Source organism: Salvelinus namaycush, chromosome 25, assembly GCF_016432855.1.
Source record: "Salvelinus namaycush isolate Seneca chromosome 25, SaNama_1.0, whole genome shotgun sequence".
NCBI lineage: Eukaryota > Metazoa > Chordata > Actinopteri > Salmoniformes > Salmonidae > Salvelinus > Salvelinus namaycush.
Genome location: NC_052331.1, coordinates 39204923 through 39227272, shown reverse-complemented (window position 1 = coordinate 39227272; position 22350 = coordinate 39204923). Strand labels below are relative to the sequence as shown.

Sequence of the window (22350 nt, the reverse complement as noted above, 5' to 3'; positions counted from 1 at the left end):
GCGGATATAAATTCACATTCATATTTTTTTTTTAAACGAACCTTTTTGCGTGCGTGTGATTTCTGTCCTGTGTTAAAATCAAACGTCAGTAATATATTATGTCTTGTCATGTGCTGTGTATAATCTACTTCATAAATCTTCTACAGGAGAAGCAGTTTCACATCGTTCAGCTTGATGTTGAAGTTGCTCATTTATAGTAGTTAAATATAATACAATTTAAGAGACACATGTAAACATGGCAGCCAGATTCTCCCCTAAACCTGCTGGGATACTGCTTTGTGGAGCTGCCATCTTCTTTTTTCCTCTTGTGACCATGTGGTGTAAAGTACCTAAGTAAAAATACTTTAAAGTACTTAAGAAGTTTCAGGTATCTGTACTTTACTTTTTTTATATTTTTGACTACTTTTACTTTACTACATTCCTGAGGAAAATAATGTACTTTTTACTCCATACAATTTCCCTTTGAATGCTTAGCTGGACAGGAAAATGGTCTAATTCACACACTTAAAGAGAAAATCCCTGGTCATCCCTACTTCATCTGATCTGGTGGACTCACTAAACAAATATTTTGTTTGAAAATGATGTATGAGTGTTGGAGTGTGCCCCTGGCTAACAGTAAAAAAAAAAAAAAGTCAAAACAAGAAAATCGTCCCATCTGGTTTGCTTAATAAGGAATTTGAAATTATTTACACTTTTACTTTTGATACTTAGGTATATTTAAAACCAAACACTTTTGAGTCATTTTCTATTAAGGTGTCTTTACTTTTACTCAAGTATGACAAATGGGTACTTTTTCCACCACTGTCCTTTAGATAGATCACTGAATAAATAGAGTTCACACAAAATATACACAAAATATATAAATAGAGTTCACACAAAACCAATGTTCTATCACCGTCATCAGAATTGTAGTTGAACTTTTGGTTGAAAACTCAAAAAAAAGAAGAAGAAAAAAAAAAAAAAAAGAGGTCAACATAATTTTAACTAGATTTGAACCACAATTTGACTACAAGATTTCAAGAGTTGGTTTATTTCAAGTAAAGTTCACATTTGTTGAAAATCAACCAAAAAAGGGACCGATTTTGTGTTTCACATTTGCCCAGTGGGGGGGAAAAAAGGACATCATTTGGGTGAGTTTTGAGTGACAGGTTGAATGGTGGGTTCTTACCTCAGAGCTGACAGAATCTGAGTGCACCATCGCTTCCATGCCTAGCAAGCAGAGAAACACAGTTTTACTGAATGACTTAAATAGATACAAAAACAGTGGCCTCGTTCCAGGCCGTCTACGTTGCAGTCATGCAACAAAATCTCACACCGTCTGGATAAGTGTTTAACCTACTGGTGCAATCTGATGCCCTGCTGCAGAGCATTTGAATCAGTTAGTATGTGCAGCGCGACTGCTTTGCGGGTGGTCTGGAATGCGTCCAGAGACAAATACAGGATAAGTGACTATGAGAAACGTTCTAAATCCTATATGTTGTGGTAGTTTTAAAGCCAAACACTAGATGGCGCTATTCCCAGTTGAGGTTTGATGAGGGAGGAGGAAGACGAGTGGGAATGGACCATAGAAATGATAGATCTGACAACATGGGTAACGCCATTCAGGCTACCCATAGGAATTATGGGTAACGCCATTCAGGCTACCCATAGGAATTACCCACCCACTTGACTACTTTAAAATGGTGGAAGCCCTCAGCCTTTTGGTCATTAGAGGCCTGTATCATTCTCTATGGAATGGACTCACCTTGACATTCATGGTCTTGTGGTTTTTCTTTGTTTTCTTTAAGAACTGCTTGAGACTGCCTGATGACATGTACTCTGTGATGAAGATCACCTGAGTTCGGAGATAAACATGGAGATATAATGAGTGGAGGGGGGGGGGGGGGGCATCAGTGTTCTTGGAAAACCTTGTTTATCCAAAAAGTGTAAAATTATATATCCATATACTATAGTCATTGAAATTCACAAGCCGTTTTGAATTGACTTTTGTTTTTAAAGGAGGGGAATTACTTCTCCAGGACGCTGACGGTTTGTTCCTGTGTACAGTATGTACTGGTTACCTGTGAGTGTGTGTGTGTGTGTGTGTGTGTGTGTGTGTGTGTGTGTGTGTGTGTGTGTGTGTGTGTGTGTGTGTGTGTGTGTGTGTGTGTGTGAGAGAGAGACCAAGGTCATGCGTGCTCATGTCCCTCACCCTCGCCCGACTCTCCCTGGTGTCCAGCCAGTACTTATGGAACTTGACAATGTTGGGGTGATCTACATGCATCAGGCTCTCAAACATCTCCCTCATTCGATCCTGCAAGACAAACAACCATGAAGACCCACACTTCTGAAATGTTTTATTACCTTTATTTAACTAGGCGAGTCAGTTAAATAACAAATTCTTATTTACAATGACGGCCTTGGAACAGTGGGTTAACTGCCTTGTTCAGAACGACAGACTTTGACCTTGTCAGCTCGGGGATTTGATCTCACAACCTTTCGGTTACTGGCCCAACGCTCTAACCACTAGGCTACCTGCCCGCCCACCCCATGACCTCTCAAAGCCGGTTATCCATATAACTCTGACAGACACACACACGACAAAAAATATATACCGTTCTAGTCCTGCCGGGTCCAATTATTATTATTTTTTATACCAGAGTGTGCCTTTAAAAGTGGGGGAAAATCAGGACAGGATTATCAAAATGATACCTCGTGAGATTTGAAGACCTTCTTATCGGAGAACTGCACTTCGTTCCACACCACCTCCACCCCCTCCTCTGTGTCCATGGCCAGTGAGGCAGTCTCGATGCCCGGAACATTCCCCTGACTCACCTACAAAAACAGAGGAAAGCGTAGGTCCAAAGTATTAGTCAGCCCTCTTCGAAACTGTTAAAATGCTTCCCTCTGTGGCCTGGCTGCTCTAGGGGTAAAGCCAGTCTCCAGCACAAGTCTACAGTGTCGGCATAGGTTAGAATCTGGCCTACTGTCATATGACACATCTCCATCTTTCCCCATTGTCATCCTCCATCTCCATCTGTTCAACAAAAGTCCAAAATATAAATTTATAATGCTTCCCTCCTTCTTCCCCTTCTTGAGGCAATCACTGAAACAAAACAATTGAATAGGTGAAAGCAAGACTACCACCTCTTAGTTTTTACCAATCCAGACATGTCAGATCAGTGATTACTTCAAAGAAAATGAGGAATTGTACAAAGTATTCAAAATGAACCCTGGTTTCTCGCTGCATGTTATAGTGGTTCATTTTAGAGGTACAGAAGCAAAGCTTGCACCGACCATTTAAAAACGAACAAACATTGTTTACAACTTCCAATATGTTCTAGAATAGAATATACACTGAGTGTACAAAACATTAGGAACACCTTAGGAACACACCTCATCTACACTGATTGAAGTGGATTTAACTAGTGACATCAATAAGTAATCATTGACTGACCAGCTGTAATGAAAGCTCTGTCATGGAAAGAGCAGGTGTTCCTAACGTTTTGTACACAGTGTATGACTCAAGTATCCCCAAAATATTTCTGGTGGTTGAGCAACAACCGTCTACCTGACAGGGAGTTGCAAAGGACAGTATAAGAACATAAGTTAGGGAAAAAAACAAATTTACATTAGTTATATTTGCATAAATTAGTCTAAATTGAATAAGTCAATGCTCTTCTGACTCACGCTGTAAGTAAGGGATCAAAAGGAAATGATCCCGTTCCAAACAGACTGCACGCTATCCTGCCTGGAGAGCAAAACGGGGTCACACAAGGAAGATGGTCGCTAGGGAAAGTCTACACACCCCTTGCATTGTCTTAACATTTTCTGTCTTAAAATGTAATCTAAACAAGGGACTAAATTAGCATGTTCTAATGATCTACAACAACCTACTCCACATTTACAAAGTGAAAGATATAACATTTTCCAAATTACAATCATTCAACAAAAAAAAACACAAAAAAAGTGCTGGTCCCGTGTTTCATGAGCTGAAATAAAAGATCCCAGAAATGTTCCATATGCACAAATGGCTTATTTCTCAAAAATGTTGTGTACAAAAGTGAGCATTTCTCCTTTACCAAGATAATCCATCCACCTGACAGGTGTTGCATATCAAGAAGCTGATCATCATTAGAAATAAATTGTTATTGGTCACATACACATGTTTAGCAGATGTTATTGCGGGTGAAGCGAAATGCTTGTGTTACTAGCTCCAACAGTGCAGTAATATCTAACAATACACACAAATCTAAAGTAAAGGAATTAAGAATATATAAATAGTTGGATGAGCAATGAATAGAATACAGTATATACATGAGATGAGTAATGCAAAATGTGGTTTAATAATAAATAAAAAAAATGTAAACATTAAAGTGGCCAGTGATTTCAAGTCTATGTATATAGGGCAGCAGCCTCTAAGATGCTAGTGATGGCAATTTAACAGTCTGATGGCCTTGAGATAGAAGCTGTTTTTCAGTCTCTCGGTCCCAGCTTTGATGCACCTGTACTGACCTCGCCTTCTGGATGATAGCGGGGTGAACAGGCAGTGGCTCGGGTGGTTGTTGTCCTTGGTATTTTTGGCCTTCCTGTGACATCGTGTGCTGTAGGGGTCCTGGAGGGCAGGTAGTTTGCCCCCGGTGATGCGTTGGGAAAGACCGCACCACCCTTGGAGAGCCCTGTGATTGCAGGCGGTGTAGTTGGCGTACCAGCCGGTGATACATCCCGACAGGATGCTCTCAATTGTGAAGAGTTGAAGAGGTGCTGTTGCGCCTACACCACATGGTCTGTGTGTGTGTGGACCATTTCAGTTTGTCAGTGATGTGTACCGAGGAACTTGAAGCTTTCCACCTTGTCCACTGCGGTCCCGTCGATGTGGATAGGGGGGGGTGCTCCCTCTGCTGTTTCCTGAAGTCCACGATCAGCTCCTTTGTTTTGTTGATGTTGAGTGAGGTTATTTTCCTGGCACCACACTCCCAGGGCCCTCACCTCCTCCCTGTAGGCTGTCTCGTCATTGTTGGTAATCAGGCCTACTACTGTTGTGTCGTCTGCAAACTTGATGCTTTAGTTGGAGGCGTGCGTGGCCACGCAGTCATGGGTAAACAGGGAGTACAGGAGGAGGCTGAGCATGCACCCTTGTGGGTCCCCTATGTTGAGGATCAGCGGAGTGGAGGTGATGTTTCCTACCTTCCCCACCTTGGGGTGGCCCTTCAGGAACTCCAGGACCCAGTTGCACGGGGCGGGGTTCAGACCCAGGGTTCCGAGCTTAACGATGAGCTTGGAGGGTACTATGGTGTTGAATCCTGAGCTATAGTCAATGAACAGCATTCTTATAGGTTTTCCTCTTGCCCAGATGTGATAGGGCAGTACGATTGCATTGTCTGTAGATCTATTGGAGTGGTAAGCAAGTTGAAGTGGGTCTAGGGTGTCAGGTAAGGTAGAGGTGATATGATCCTTGACTAGTCTCTCAAAGCACTTCGTGATGACAGAAGTGAGTGCTACGGGGCGATAGTCATTTAGTTCAGCTACCTTTGCTTTCTTGGGTACAGGAACAGTGGTGGACATCTTGAAGCATGTGGGGACAGCAGACTGGGATAGGGAGAGATTGAATGTGTCCGTAAACACTCCAGCCAGCTGGTCTGCGCATTCTCTGAGGACGCGGCTTCCCCAGCGAGGGTTAACGCGATTAAACGTCTTACATCGGCCACGGAGGAGAGCCCACCGTCCTTGGTAGCTGGCCGCGTCAGTGGCACTTATACTCAAAGCGGGCGAAAAAGGTGTTTAGCTTATCCGGAAACAAGACGTCGCTATCCGCGACGTGGCTGGTTTTCCCTTTGTAGTCCGTGATTGTCTGTAGACCCTGCCACATACGTGTCTGAGTCGTTGGATTGCGACTCCACTTTGTCTCTGTACTGACGTTTTGCCTGTTTGATTGCTTACGGAGGGAATAACTACACTGTTTGTATTCGGCCATATTTCCAGTCACCTTGCCATGTTTAAATGCGGTGGTTTATGCTTTCAGTTTTGCGCGAATGCTGTCATCTATCCACGGTTTCTGGTTTGGGTAGGTTTTAAAGTCAGTGGGTACAACATCTTTTATACATTTCCTGATAAACTCAGTCACCGCATCTGTGTACTCATCAATGTTATTCTCAGAGGCTTACCCGGAACATATCGCAGTCCGCATGATCAAAACAATCTTGAAGCATGGATTCTGATTGGTCAGACCAGCGTTTGAATAGTCCGTAGCACGGGTACTTCCTGTATGAGTTTCTGCCTATAGGAAGGGAGGAGCAAAATGGAGTCGTGATAAGACTTACCGAAGGGAGGGCCTTGTAGGCATTTCAAAAAGTTGAGTAGCTGTTGTCCAATGTTCTCAGAGCGAGTACTACAGTCAATGTGTTGAGGAAACCGCTACTGAAGTACTATCATTTTAGCTTTGTTAAAATCCCCTTCTACAATAAATGTGGCCTCAGGATATGTGGTTTCCAGTTCAGTGTACTCTTTGAGGGCCGAAGTGGTATCGGCTTGATGGGGAATATACACGGCTGTGACTATAACCGAAGAGAATTCTCTTGGAAGGTAATACGGTCGGCATTTGATTGTGAGGTATTTTAGGTCGGGTGAACAAAAGAACTTGAGTTTCTGTATGTTATCACAATCACACCATGAGTAGTTAATCATGACATACACCACAGCCCTTCTACCCGTAGAGATCTTTATTCCCATCTGCGTGATGAACTGAGAACCCAACTGGTTGTACTGTCTCAGACAGTATATCTCAAGAGCCATGTTTCCGTGAAACAGAGTACATTACAATCCCTGATGTCTCTCTGGAAGGAGATCCTCACCCTGAGCTCGTCAACTTTATTATCCAAAGACTGAACATTAGCGAGTAAAATACTCGGAAGCGGTGGGTGATGTGCGCGCCTCCTGAGTCGGACTAGAAGTCCACTCCGAATACCTCTTCTCCACCGGCTGTGTTTTAGATCAGCCTCTGGAATCAATTGCCCTGGGGGGTACGAACAAAGGATCCAATTCAGGAAAGTCGTATTCCTGGTCATACTGCTGGTGAGTTACCGCCGCTCTGATATCCAAGAGTTCTTTCCAGCTGTATGTAATAACACCCAAAATAATTATGGGCTAATAATGTAAGAAATAACACAGAAAAAAAATACTGGGAAGCAGCAACATGTGAAGACGCGAACAATTTACTATTAATACTTGACCAACACCTCCCCTACCGTGTTACTGTTGTAACATTTAATATGGAATCGAACCCAATTGACTAATCTGGCTTTTTTCCCTTTTTTTGTCTTTTCAATCGTAAAATGTCGAGACAATAACGGCCAAGACGTGGTAATGACAGCTATCATTAAATCTGAACAGACTGTGCTGGTTAAGGTGGAGTCACTATCCACTGACCTATCTGCACAAATAGCTATTCTCGCCACCGAGGTCAACATAAAGATCGACTCCGTTAACGAAGACTTGGCGAGACATGACACCCGTCTGAATAGCCTTCCAACAGGGGGAAGGCCAGCATAGGGGTCCAAGGTTTTCTGGCTATTTTGTTGTTGTTGTTTTTTGTTTTTTTTCTTTATATTTTATTACTCTGATCTTTCAGCACACTGGCCATGAGATCGTACTAACATTCATTTCTGATTACTATGACTATGCCTAATTCACATACTCTAGGCTCCACATGCTTTAGCAGCTGGAACGTAAAAGGGATTAACCAGGTGGTCAAGCATAGCCGATTGTATGCTCATATTAAGTCCTTAAGTCCGTTCATTGTTTTTCTCCAAGAGACCAATCTCCGGTCTAGCGACCATGATAAACTAAAGAGAGGATGGTTAGACCAAATATTTCACTCCAACTTTGGTGCTAAGGCCAGAGGGGCAGCCATCCTTATCAGAAAAGGCACCCCATTTGTCTCCTTCAAAGTAATTTCAGATACTAATGGAAGATATATTATAGTGATGGGTAAATGGTTTAGCACACAGGTTATTCTAGGCTAACCTCTATGGTCCTACTTGGGATGACGCTCAATTTCTCTGACCTCATCACAACACTTTCCGACCTTAACGCTCATCATTTGACATTGGGTGGAGATTTCAAATTGTGTATTGCATCCAAGTCTAGACAGATCCAGACCGAAGCCCAACAATGTAATTTCTAAAATCAGGCGCAGTAATCAACTCATTTCCAGAATCCTATAATTTGTCTGATTCATGGAGGAGAAGCAATCCCACTGCTGAACAATACTCCCTTTTTTTCCCTCCAGTCCACCGCTCATACTCTAGGATTGACTTTTTCCTGCTGGACAATAGAATTCTTCCTTTTGTAACTAATAGCCAATATCACAGCATCGTTATCTCAGACCATAGCCCTGTCCAGCCAGATATCCTCTTTCTGGACAGTACTGTGTCACAATGCGCATGGCGACTTGACCCACTACTACTATCCTGTAGTGCCTTTAAAAAAAATACATATCAACTCACATTGATGTCTTTTTACAGATCAACTGCACCCCTGACGTGTCTCACTCTACTGTGTGGGAGTCGTTAAAAGCATATCTAAAGGGGACAAATTATTTCATACATGACAAACAGCGCACCAAACACTTATCGGAGCTATCGCAACTCATTCTAGATGTGTACAACAGATATGCCTGTTCTCTGACTCCTGAACTCTACAAAGAGAGACTGCTACACCAATCTGGAATTTGACAATCTTTCCAAACCAACGGAGCAGCTTCTGTTTAAGTCGAGGTAAAAATTCTATGAACATCTCACCAGCTTCGACAATCCGCTGCTGAGCAGCACCATACCTGAAATCTGTGTTGCAGCTGACTTCAACTTCTACTAATCCCAAAGAAATCAATCAATTTAAGCAATTCTACTCTGTTCTTTACTCGTCAGAGACTCTTCCTGACACATCTCGTATGCATGCATTTCTAGACATCCCCGGTCTCAATTCATATGAACAAACCAACATGGATGCCTCAATGAGTGAAGATGAAGCTACTGTGGAAATCCAGTCCATGCAGAGTGGTAAAGCTCCTGGGTCTGATGGCTTCCCTATCGAATTTTATAAAGCATTCTCCTCTAAATTATCCCTTATCCTCAGCTCAATGTACAATGAAATCCTTTCTAGTCAGAAACTGCCTCAGACCCTTACCCAGGCGACTATTTTGGTTTTGCTTAAAAAAGGACAAGAATCCCCTAGACTGTGACTCATACCAACCTATAAGCCTTTTGTGCTGCGATTATAAAATTCTCACTAAGGTCCTCTCGTGCCGTTTAGAGACAGTGATGCCTAATATAATTAACTCTGACCAAATCGGATTTCTCTCAGGTAGGTAATCTTTCTATAATATGTGCCGTCTATTTAATGTTCTTTATTCTGCCCACTCAACTCTACAGCCAGAGGACGTCATATCTCTTGATGCCGAAAAGGCTTTCGACCGGGTTGAGTGAGAATATCTATTTACAGTCCTAGAGAGATGATTTGGGTTTGGCCCGTCATTCCTTTCCTGGATTAAGATTTTGTACTCGTCCCCAGTGGGTTCTGTTCACGCCAACAATGTTACCTCCAGCTACTTCGTTGTCCACAGGGGGGGGCCAGGCAGGGTTGCTGTTTATCCCCTTTCCTATTTGATATGGCTATTGAGCCTCTTGCTATCGCCCTGCGGGCGGAGAAGAGGATTAAGGGAATATTAAGGGGCAACCTAACATAATTATATGCAGACAATCTTATTTTATACATCTCTAACCCTATGGAGTCTATACCCCTATCTCTTGGACATGCCAAAAGGTTTTGGGACATTCTCTGGTTATAAGTTAAACCTAACAAAAAGTGTGCTCCTCCCCACTAATCAGTTAGCAGAAGGAATTGGGTATGCCCCATTTAAGGTGGAGCATCAGGTCTTTACTTATTTGGGGATAAAGGTCACACGCTCATTTAAGGCTCTGTTTAAACAACTACAAAACACTCCTGTAGCGCACGAAGCAGAATTTCATAAGGTGGTCGTCTCTTCCCATTTCATTAGCAGGTCGCATTAATTCTGTTAAGATGACTACTGCCTAGGTTTTTGTACTTATTCCAAATTATTCCCATTTTTCAGCCAAAGTCGATGTTCAAACAACTGGACAGCTATATTTACAACTTCATTTGGAATAAGTCAAATCCACAAACGAGAAAGGTATATCTAGAGAGACCTAAGCCTGCAGCCGGGCTGGGCCTTCCCAATTTTTTTACACTACTACAGGTCAGCAAATATATCTATAATGTGTTTATTGGGTTTCTACATTTGAAAACAAATGTTACAGTCAAGCCTTCCAACTTCTCCGGTCTCGCTCCTGTGCTCCCCAATGCCCATGAACCTTGGCACCCATGTTTTGAACCCCATTGTTAATAGAGGTCGACCGATTTCAAATTTTCATAACATTCGGTAATCGGCATTTTTGGATGCCGATTATGGCCGATTACATTGCATTCCACGAGGAGACTGCGTGGCAGGCTGACCACCTGTTACGCGAGTGCAGCAAGGAGCCAAGGTAAATTGCTAGCTAGTATTAAACTTATCTTGTAAAAAAAACAATAATCACTTGTCCTGCGTTGCATTTAATCAATGAGGTGCCTGTTAATTTATCATCGAATCACAGCCTACTTCGCCAAACGGGTGACGATTTAACAAAAGCGCATTCGCGAAAAAACAATCAACAACCATAAACATCTGTAACGTCCTGACCAGAGTTCGTATGTGTTTTGCTTGTTTAGTGTTGGTCAGGACGTGAGCTGGGTGGAAATTCTATGTTGTGTGTCTAGTTTGTCTGTTTCTGTGTCCAGCCTAATATGGTTTTCAATCAGAGACAGCTGTCAATCGTTGTCCCTGATTGAGAATCATATATAGGTGGCTTGTTTTGTGTTGGGGATTGTGGGTGGTTGTTTCCTGTCTCTGTGTTTATGTTCTGCACCAGATAGGACTGTCTCGGTTTTCACGTTTGTTATTTTGTAGTTTGTATAGTGTTCAAGTTATTGTCATTCTTGATTAAACATGTTGAACACTAACTGCGCTGCATTTTGGTCCTCTCCTTCATCCCAGGAAGAAAGCCGTTACAACATCAATGCTTTTCTTAAAATCAACACACAGAAGTATTTTTTTTTTTTAAATCTGCATATTTAGTTAAGAAATTCTTGTTTGCAGGCAATATTAACTAGGGAAATTGTGTCACTTCTCTTGCGTTCATTGCACGCAGAGTCAGGGTATATGCAACAGTTTGGGCCGCCTGGCTCGTTGCGAACTAATTTGCCAGAATTTTACATAATTATGACATACAATTGAAGGTTGTGTAATGTAACAGCAATATTTAGACTTAGGGTTGCCACCCGTTCGATAAAATACGGAACGGTTCCGTATTTCACTGAAAGAATAAATGTTTTGTTTTCGAAATGATCGTTTCCGGATTTGACCATATTAATGACCTAAGGCTCGTATTTCTGTGTGTTATTATATTATAATTAAGTCTATGATTTGATATTTGATAGAGGAGACTGACTGAGCGGTGGTAGGCAGCAGCAGGCTTATAAGCATTCATTCAAACTTTACTGCATTTGCCAGCAGCTCTTCGCAATGCTTGAAGCACAGCCCTGTTTATGACTACAAGCCTATCACCTCCCGAGATTAGGTCAAAGGCATATGAAATACAAATGGTATAGAGAGAAATAGTCAACGTGTCAATTCCTATCATAACTACAACTTAAAAACTTCTTAACTGGGAATATTGAACCACCAGCTTTCATATGTTCTGCACAAGGAACTTAAAAACGCTAGCTTTTTTACATGGCACATGCACTTTTACTTTCTTCTCCAACACTTTTTGCATTATTTAAACCAAATTGAGCATGTGTCATTATTTGAGACTAATAGATTTTATTTATGTATTATATTAAGTTAAAATAAGTGTTCATTCAGTATTGTTATAATTGTCATTATTACAAATATATATAAAATCGTCCGATTAAATCAGTATCGGCTTTTTTGGTCCTCCAATAAATCAGTATCGGCGTTGAAAAATCATTTAAAATAAATAAATAAAGTCAACCTCTAGTTAGGAACTCCCTTAAAATCTGGTCCCAATTCCGAAATCACTTTAGCCTTAAACAAGCAAGCGGCTTCTCTCCATTAATAACATCTAATCATCTCTTCCCAGGGTCACAAATTGACACGGCATTCCAGTTCTGGCATAGGAATGGTCTGATGTTTCTTTGTGACCCATTTGTTGATAACACATTAGTCTCATTCGATACTCTGAGGGTTGAACATAATATTCCCAATACCCACTTTTTTTTAGATACCCGCAGCTTTGCCAAAAAATATTTCCCTTCATTTCCACTTGAGCCTACTAAGTGTCCAGTCCAGAGGTGCTTAGATCTTAACCCTTATCTGAAGGGTAAAATCTCCATATACGACATAATACTCCACATTAATCCGCCTTCCTTTGCAAATACAAAATATGTATGTGAGCAAGACATAGGTGGCGAACTACCCGATGATATGGCAACAAAGTGTTGAGCGTATCCACACGTCACTTTGCATAAGGCATGGACTTATGTCTCAATTACTCAATGACAGATTGGCAAAAATATACCCAAATGTTGATCCCAAGTGTTTGAGAAGCCACCAGAGTCCAGAGACTGTGGGACACATGTTTTGGTCATGCCAATCTTTGAGTGGCCTCTGGGACCCCCATTTTCGAGGCTCTCTTCACATATGCGTAATACAACTGTTAGCACCAACCCGGTCACTGCCATTTTTGGGGTACTTCCCCCTAGACCAGAAGGCACACATGCATCAGGCAAATGTGACAGCATTTGCCTCGCCGCCTTGTCCTCTTTCACTGGAAGTCTGCAAAGCCACCCTCCTTTATGCAGTGGGTTAAGGAGGTGATGTCATCTAGGCCTCTGGAGAAGGTTAGGTACACTGTATGGGTCCCGACAAAAGTTAGACTTAACCTGGTCGACCTTCATACAATACGTGGAGAGCCTGTCTTTTACTTAGTGTAACTTGCATAGTTTGGTAAGCAGTCATATCTGTTCTAGTGGTCATTTGTGCTGATAAGAATTTATTGAACTTCTTTTTATTTTCCATTGTTTGTTTCTATTACTGTTTGTTTCTTTCCTATTTAACTTACTTTTATAGATGCCTTGTTGGGTGGGTGGTTTGACGGGAGGAAGGGAGTACGAGGGGTTAGGGGTTGTACTGTTTCTGTTGTTATATCTGAAAAATCTATGAATAAAGTTTAAAGGCCACTCTAAAAAGTGCAGTTGTCACCCAACACAATGCCACAGATGTCTCAAGTTGAGGGAGCGTGCAATTGGCTGACTACAGGAATGTCCACCAGAGCTGTTGCCTGAGAATTGAATGTTAATTTCTCTACCATAAGCAGCCTCCAACGTAGTTTTAGAGAATTTGGCAGTACATCCAACCAGCCTCAAGTGACGACCACGTGTATGGCGTCGTGTGGGCGAGCGGTTTGCAGATGTCAACGTTGTGAACAGAGTTCCCCATGGTGGCTGTGGCATTCTGGTATGGGCAGGCATAAGCTACAGACAACAAACACAATTGCATTTTAAAAATCAATGGCAATTTGAATGCAGTGAGATACCGTGATGAGAGCCTGACGCCCATTGTGAGGCATCATGTTATGGGTATGCTCGTCATCAGCAGGGACTGGGGAGTTTGTCGTGATTAAAATAAATATGAAAAAGAGCAAAGCCCTGGTAAAAAAGTTAAAGAAAACAAATCTGTCTTTTCAAAACCTAACTCTGGAATAGCTTTATTTTTCAGCGAGACAATTACACAAATTTTCATGGTTAAGACACACCAGAACGGCTTTCCAAGAGGTGTTGAGTGTTGCTGAGTGGTCAAGTCTGAGTCCTGACTTAAAATTTGCTTGAATATCAGAGACATGGTTTGAATAAAATGATGTCCATCAATGAAGTGTACTGATCTTGAGCAATTGAGAAAAACGATGGCCATATTTTGCCCTAAGGGGTGTGAAGACTTACGCAGTCAAGAAATCTTTTATTTTTATTAAATGGGAGGGGTTGTGTAGTTCTGTAGAAAAACAAAAACAAATTTGATCCTTTTTCTAGATTATATTCAAAGACAGCAACATGTGAATAATGTGTAAGGGGTGTGTAGATTTTCACTAGGCACTGTACACACTAGAACTATCCTATTTATTGGAGACGGTAAAATGTGAGAAAGGCCCATTGTTTTGAATAGCCTAATTACATTTCAGGCCATACAAGGTCACCTTTAAAAATCACTTAAAAAGCAGCCACCCCACCACTGCTTTGGGAAACAGTTGAGGGATGGGGTTGGACTAACCGCTCAAATTCATAGACAGAGTTCCATGACATGCTTATTATTTTGAGTTCTGATACCACAGTTTTAACTAATAAGGCATTTATTGTCACGTCCGTTGCTGGAAGAAGACCAAGGTGCAGCGTGGTAAGCGTACATTTTCCTTTTTATTTCAAAATGGTCGCCAACAAAACAACACACGAAAAACAACCGTGAAGCTTACAGGGCATTAGTGCCACAAACAAAGTTAACTACCCACCCTGAAAGGAGGGAAAAAGGGCTACCTAAGTATGGTTCCCAATCAGAGACAACGACAACGAACGAGACAGCTGTCCCTGATTGAGAACCATACCTGGCCAAAACATAGAAATAAAGAAACATAGAAAACAAAACATAGAATGCCCACCCTAAATCACACCCTGACCAAACCAAATAGACATAACATTTTAAAATGCTAAAATGCTATGACATTTATAAGTTAAAGTTTCACATTTTCTTTACGTGTCTTACAGTGAAATGCCTTTCTTGCAAACTCGAAAACCCCAAAATGCAGTAATCAATAACAATGTAATACTAAAAATAACAACAACAAAAAGATAGAACAAAAACACACAAGTTATATAAAAGAAGACAACTAAGCGTGTTATATACAGGGTCAGTCAGTTCCAGTACCATATTTACAATGTGAAAGGATACTGTAGTCATCAATAATCATGGCTAGAATCAGTACAAAAATGGATGAGCCAATCACAGATAAAGGACAGCGGCACCTCCGCTTCACAGATAAACCCCCATCCCATATTGAGGACACATAAGCAGTCTTCAGACTGTAAATACAGGTCCTCTTCATTAACATTGTACCATAAATAAAAACATGGAAAAATTACAGCATAAAAAAAACAGAAACCTTTAAAAAGTTGGGTTCATACCATCAAAAAGGAGTGGGCCACCAATAAAAAAAAACGACAACAATGGGGAGAATGCATTGCATGACAATTTCACAAGCAAATAGCACTTGATAACACAGTTTGACTGTCATTCGCATGAAGAACGGCATGTGGATTTCCTCGTACAAGTTGCAGTTCATGTCACAGCTCAAAAATATGGGACTCGGAAACTATCTGCAGTTAAGACGGGATAGTCTAGAAATGTTTGTTTTTTTAAACGCTGGTGTACATGTACTCCTTTTAAGTGGTCACTGTCAAATAAAACAATAGTATACAGAATTGTAGCCAATCCAGCACAATAGTTAGATGTTCTCTCATTCATGAATTAGTACAGTGGCTTGTAGTCATGTCTGGCAAATGCGATGTAAACAGTTTGTTGGACCACTGCAGTCTTCAGTACGCATAACAGCAGGTTCTGATTACCATGCTTCCCCTAAAGGTTGCAGGATGTATAATCTCTCACTCACACACCATTCCAAAAAATATGCACCCTATTCACTATATAGTGCACTACTTTCCACTAGAGCCCTATGGGCCCTGATCAAAAGTAGTGCACTATGAAAGGGAATAGGGTGCCATTTGGGATTCATACATTATCACTCAGTGGGAGGGCTGTTGTTGAGAAGAAACCTTTACTGGGAGGTTTTTCACCAGCGAGCCCGTTAAAAAAGTTACTTATTCAAGGCCTGAGTCATCCACTTTATCAAAATGTAATAGGCTGTGGTTTAGACTGGAGTTGTACGAGTGTCTTATTTGTGACGTGCATTGTGCAAAATCTGCCTCAGACTCCTTGGCGTCTCAGTAGGCCAAATGGTGAAATATTGGTTTTCCAGCCCTCCACATACCCCACTGTGATCGACTGGAAATCGAACCAGTGTTGTCTGCAGGCCTCCAGATGGTATTAGCCCTCTGAGGTAAAGCCGAGAGCACAGAACTCAAGTTTGGAATAAGCCCTAAAGTTTTTTTATTTCACCTTTATTTAACCAGGTAGGCTAGTTGAGAACAAGTTCTCATTTACAACTGTGACCTGGCCAAGATAAAGCAAAGCAGTTCGACGCATAACAAATCGTGTAACTCTGTTGTATCAACAAAACAAAAAAGCTATTGGTTATCAAAAGTACACCAACTAAAATAGACAATATTATAGCTACATATTTGAGGCAGAAGTATACATTAGGGGGCCACTGGTTATTGCATGCAATTCTAATAAGATTCATGCGGTTTCTCTCTTTACCACACAGAGGTTGGTAGGCACAACAAAGCAGGAGTTGAAACCAAAATTATTTTCCAATCGTTTTGTTCTGAACAGAACCATTATTTTCCCCCAGTTCCACTGTTCTGATAAGCAAAGTAAAGTTCTGAACCGGTTCAAACACAAGTGTTTATATAAACTCAGCAAAAAATAAAAAAATAAAAAAAGTTCCACTGTCAACTGCGCTTATTTTCAGCAAGTTTAACATGTGTAAATATTTGTATGAATATAAGATGCAACAACTGAGACAAACTGAACAAGTTACGCAGACATGTGACCAACAGAAATTGAAGAATGTTTCCCTGAACAAAGGGGGGGGGGGGGTAAAAATCAAAAGTAACAGTCAGTATCTGGTGTGGCCACCAGCTGCATCTCCTTCTCATGGACTGCACCAGATTTGCCAGTTCTTACTGGGAGATGTTACTCCACTCTTCCACCAAGGCACCAAGGCACCTGCATGTTCCAGGACATTTCTGGAGGGAATGGCCCTAGCCCTCACCCGCCGATCCAACAGGTCCCAGACGTGCTCAATGGGATTGAGATTCGGTCTCGTCGCTGGCCATGGCAGAACACTGACATTCCTGTCTTGCAAGAAATGACGCACAGAACGAGCAGTATGGCTGGTGGCATTGTCATGCTGGAGGGTCATGTACGGATGAGCCTGCAGGAAGGGTACCATATGAGGGAGGAGGATGTCTTCCCTGTAACGCTCAGCGTTGAGATTGTCTGCAATGACAACAAGCTCAGTAGGATGATGCTGTGACACACCGCCCCAAACCGCGACTCGTCAGTGAAGAGCATTTTTTGCCAGTCCTGTCTGGTCCAGCGACGGTGGGTGTGTGCCCATAGGCGACGTTGTTGCCGGTGATGTCTAGTGAGGACCTGCCTTACAACAGGTCTACAAGCTCTCAGTCCAGCCTCTCTCAGCCTAAGCACTGATGGAGGGATTGTGCATTCCTGGTGTAACTCGGGCAGTTGTTGCTGCCATCCTGTACCTGTCCCGCAGGTGTGATGTTCGGATATACCGATCCTGTGCAGGTGTTGTTACACGTGGTCTGCCACTCCGAGGATGATCAGCTGTCCATCCTGTCTCTCTGTAGCACTGTCTTCGGCGTCTCACAGTACGGACATTGCAATTTATTGCCCTGGCCACATCTGCAGTCCTCATGCCTCCTTGCAGCATGCCTAAGGCACGTTCACGCAGATGAGCAGGGACCCTGGGCATCTTTCTTTTGGTGTTTTTCAGAGTCAGTAGAAAGGCCTCTTTAGTGTCCTAAGTTTTCATAACTGTGACCTTAATTGCCTACCGTCTAAGCTGTTAGTGTCTTGACGACCGTTCCACAGGTGCATGTTCATTAATTGTTTATGGTTCATTGAACAAGCATGGGAAACAGTGTTTAAACCCTTTACAAATGAAGATCTGCGAAGTTATTTGGATTTTTACAAATTATCTTTGAAAGACAGGGTCCTGAAAAAGGGACGTTTCTTTTTTGCTGAATTTAGTTCCTTTTTTAAACCTTCGAAATATATACACACTTTTTACATTTAGTGCAACATTAAATTACTTCACCAATCAATCAGTGTGACTAGATCAGCTTGCTGGAGCAGGTCATCTATAGTTGTTTACATGCACTGGACAGACAAATGTAGGGCACGAGATACGACTGAAATTTGAGGGTGGGGAGAGAGCAAGAGAGGGTGGAGGAGGAGGCTTGGCTTGAAGTGCTGGGCATCTTATGACATGCATTATCTGAATTAGGCCCACAGTATTATACCTACGGAGGAGCGGCTTCTATGGAGGAACTTTGAATGTCTTTGAACTTCAGAGAGTTGGCTTGACTAACGTTGGACCAGAGCTAGCTAGCTAACAAGTGTGTATGTGCAGAGCAGCACCAGAATAAAAGCCAATCTTTAACTAGCGTTGGAAAAGTTAATCCATTATTCTCTCTTACTAATTTTGATTCTGAGAAACCCCCAATATTGCATTATTTTACACGACCCATTTACAAAATGTAATTCCTTTGTTGCAGTGTTACATTGATCCACTTTGGCTGAAAAGCTTATAGAATGTTAAAGTGCCCTTCAAAAAGTGGTTATTTCTTGCCCACTTTTTTGGCCATAACCTTCATACTGGTTGAATCAGGCAGTAACATCAAGCTCACAAAGCATGCAAGTTCCTGTACAACATGATGTGACCCGCATGTCAACAAATAGCAATTTGCTACAGTAAGTCACTGGCTAATTATCTCAGGCAGGCTATCACAGTCACCACAATTCCTAGTGGTTCCCTTTGCCAAGGAATGCATTGTGCCAGAGAACTCAAGCAGTAAATTAAAACTGTTCAGCTCACTTTAACAGGATTTGGGTCAATTCCATTTCAAGTCTGTTAAAGTCATTTGTTAATGAAACATTTGTTAACCAGGGAACACGTCATAACGCGGTCACTCTACCTGAGAGTTCAAGCGGCCCACCGGCCAGCCCCCCTCCTTTTGACACGTTATCAGACTGTCTGCAAGCATAAAGGCTTACTGCGGTGTAAAAATAAAACTACACTGAACAAAAACAAAACATGCAACAAAGAAGGATTTTACAGAGTTACAGTTCATATAAGGAAAATCTGTCAATAGAAATAAGTGGTAATTATTGGAGGCCGGTTGGACGACCCAATTCTCTGAAACATTATTGGAGGCTGCTTATGGTAGAGAAATTAACTATAGCAACAGCGCTGGTGACCTGACCGTGTGGCGCAAGGACAACAACCTCTCCCTCAACGTGATCAAGACAAAGGAGATGATTGTGGACTACAGGAAAAGGAGGACCGAGCACGCCCCCATTCTCATCGAAAGGGCTGTAGTGGAGCAGGTTGAGAGCTTCAAGTTGCACGTCACCAACAAACTAACATGGTCCAAGCACAAGTTGTGAAGAGGGCACAACAAAACCTATTCCCCCATCAGGAGAATGAAAATAATTGGCATGGGTCCTTAGATCCTCAAAAGGTTTTACAGCTGCACCATCGAGAGCATCCTGACGGGTTGCATCACTGCCTAGTATGGCAACTGCTCGGCCTCCGACCGCAAGGCACTACAGAGGGTCGTGTGTACAGCCTACAGCCCAGTACATCACCGGGGTCAAGCTTCCTGCCATCCAGGTCCTCTATACCAGGCGGTGTCAGAGGAAGACCCTAAAAATTGTCAAAGACTCCAGCCACCCAAGTCATAGACTGTTCTCTCCGCTACTGCACAGCAAGCGGTACCAGCGCGCCAAGTCTAGGTCAAAGAGACTTCTAAAACAGCTTCTACCCCCAAGCCTGAAGACTCCTGAACATCTAATCAAATGGCTACCCAGACTATTTGCACCCCCCCACACTGCTACTACTCTGTTATTACCTATGCATAGCCACTTTAATAACCCTACCTGCATGTACATAATTACCTCAACACCTTGTTATTTACTGCTGCTCTAATTATTTGGTGGATATTTTCTTAAAACTGCATTGTTGGTTAAGGGCTTGTAAGTTGTATTCGGCACGTGACAAATAAAGTTTGATTTGGTGGACATTACTGCAGTCAGCATGCCAACTACATGCTCCCTCAAAACTTGAGACATCTGTGGCATTGTGTTGTGACAAAACTGCACATTTTAGAGTGGCCTTTTATTGTCCCCAGCACAATGTGCAAGTTCATTAAAAACAAGTTCTTATTTACAATAATGGCCTACAAAAAGGCCTTCTGCGGAGACGGGGGATAAATCTTAGCAAAAGAGAAATGCTCACTAACAAAGATGTAAACAAATGTGCACAACATTTTAGGGAAATAAAGCCATTTGTGCATATGGAAAATTTCTGGGATCTTTTATTTCCACTTTACATGTCGTGTTTATATTTTTGTTCAGTATAATGACAAGTCACGTGAACGTTACAGTGGAAGCCACAATGTCATTCAAATTAATACAGGAATCCCTTGGTCATCTTGAGGGCTGTTTGCCTCGATATGGATACATTTTCAAACATTGTCCTCCACACTCTTCCGTCCCCTGATAGGCATTTACTCTCATTGTTGGCGTTGATTAGATTCATTTATTATAATTTTGTGTCTTTGGGGTCATGTCTTGAGGCAGCATCTGCGGAGGCTGTAGAGTAACTCAAACCTCAGACACATTTAACACATTGGGACGGTATGAAGACAGTGGCCTAGTTCCTGCAACATTGTAAAAATCTCATTTCCCTTCAATAAGCCTTGAGATGAAAAAGAGGAGATACTCCCTGCCTCAACATCTGACTCCAGCTCATACGCTTCTCTTGATCCTGAAGCGCTCAGCTCATATGTAGAGTACTGAGTTACTGTTGGCGTGTACAAAAACCCAACCTAGTGTTTTGGTGGTTTACAGATCTCTCTTGTACCCAATATTTTCAAAGAAAGGATCATATAAAACATTTAATAATTGTGTACAGGCTACCAAAAAACATCAAGGGTTACAAAAATATATATATAAAAAAAATAACTGTTCTACGCAAAGGCATTTCCGATAGCAACCATATAATATCATGTATTATTCCAGTGGTGTAATATAGTAATATTGTCCACCTTAAAAAAGGATTTCTGTATTCTCCATCATTGGAATAGCAGCTCTTGCAGCAGGACTCTTCAAAATGTCTCTTTTGACGATGTCCTTGAGAAGGCAGTGATTATTAAGTGCCATTCCGTCTAACTCAAAATATTACGGTAATTCTTGGCAAGTCACGGTGCACTGTTTTGTAGACACAATGACATATCTCACAGGACCCATCACTATTGACTGTAAAGAATGTATTCGGCGTGTGGTTCCGGTGTGGTAGAAAAGATAATATTTACGTTCAACCTCAAAGATGGGCCACATTATTGATTGACCCGCCCGACCTTGGTGTCACGGCAGTTATCTGGAAAGCAACTGTACAGTACACTTATAGCTCACTATAAACCAGCCACAAACTGATGTGTTTGACACTTTTTTGGTTACTACATGATTCCATAGGTGTTATTTCATAGTTTTGATGTCTTCACTATTATTCTACAATGTAGAACATTTGTAAAAATAAAAGAAAAACCCTGGAATGAGTAGGTGTGTCCAAACTTTTGACTGGTACTTTACACACCAAGCCATGAACATGAGTGACTGACAGGTTTTCAGTGTAAATTCCCATGGGTGCAAAGTAACACCACACACTCATGGTATACGTTTACAAGTAGTGGCTAGAGCGTATTCCGCCGACAAAGACCAGAGTTTAGAAACACAAGTAAAAACACCCACGTCCGTTGCCTTTCCTAGAAACCTGGGGAGAAGAAAAACACAACAGGAACAAGGCCATCCATGTTGCAACACAGATGTCTTTCTGGATGTGCTTTTCGCTGGCAGTGAGCCGAGAGGGTGACAAAGGACAGAAACCCACGCCGGGCTTGCTTTTCTTTCCTAAAGGGAACTATTCAGGTAAAAATAAGCTGGTTGTCCTCAAAAGATTGCAGGTTCCAGAAAAACATAATAGAAATGTTATCTTGTTGATGTGGTTCCTGATACGATCTGATAATCTACACACACACACCATCTCAGGAACTCCTCAGGATATGCTCGTGACTAGAGTCATATCGTCCAGAGGCGAAGCAGAGTCATGGAAATGTGCCTAATTGTCCGGGTGAAGAGCTCTCCCATATTAGGCCTCTCAAATTGCCCGCAAACTGCCATGAAGATCATGGGTGTGAGGCAGTAGCCTTCTTTACTGTTGAACAGACCATTTTCAGAGATTATTTCAGACCTCTCCCATG

General features: G+C 41.9%; 1 protein-coding gene across 2 annotated transcripts in view; it reads right to left on the bottom strand.

The window, feature by feature from the left end:
- The window catches only part of LOC120020714 (nuclear receptor-binding protein 2-like), a 56263-nt gene that overhangs the window by 26669 nt on the left and 7244 nt on the right, over positions 1-22350 (bottom strand). For both annotated transcript variants that reach the window (XM_038964435.1, XM_038964436.1), the window contains exons 2-5: positions 2692-2814; positions 2192-2293; positions 1745-1834; positions 1169-1209 (exon numbers count right to left, since the gene is read on the bottom strand). In XM_038964435.1, coding sequence (XP_038820363.1) covers positions 1169-1209; positions 1745-1834; positions 2192-2293; positions 2692-2814 — 356 coding nt within the window. The remainder of the gene's footprint in view (positions 1-1168; positions 1210-1744; positions 1835-2191; positions 2294-2691; positions 2815-22350) is intronic.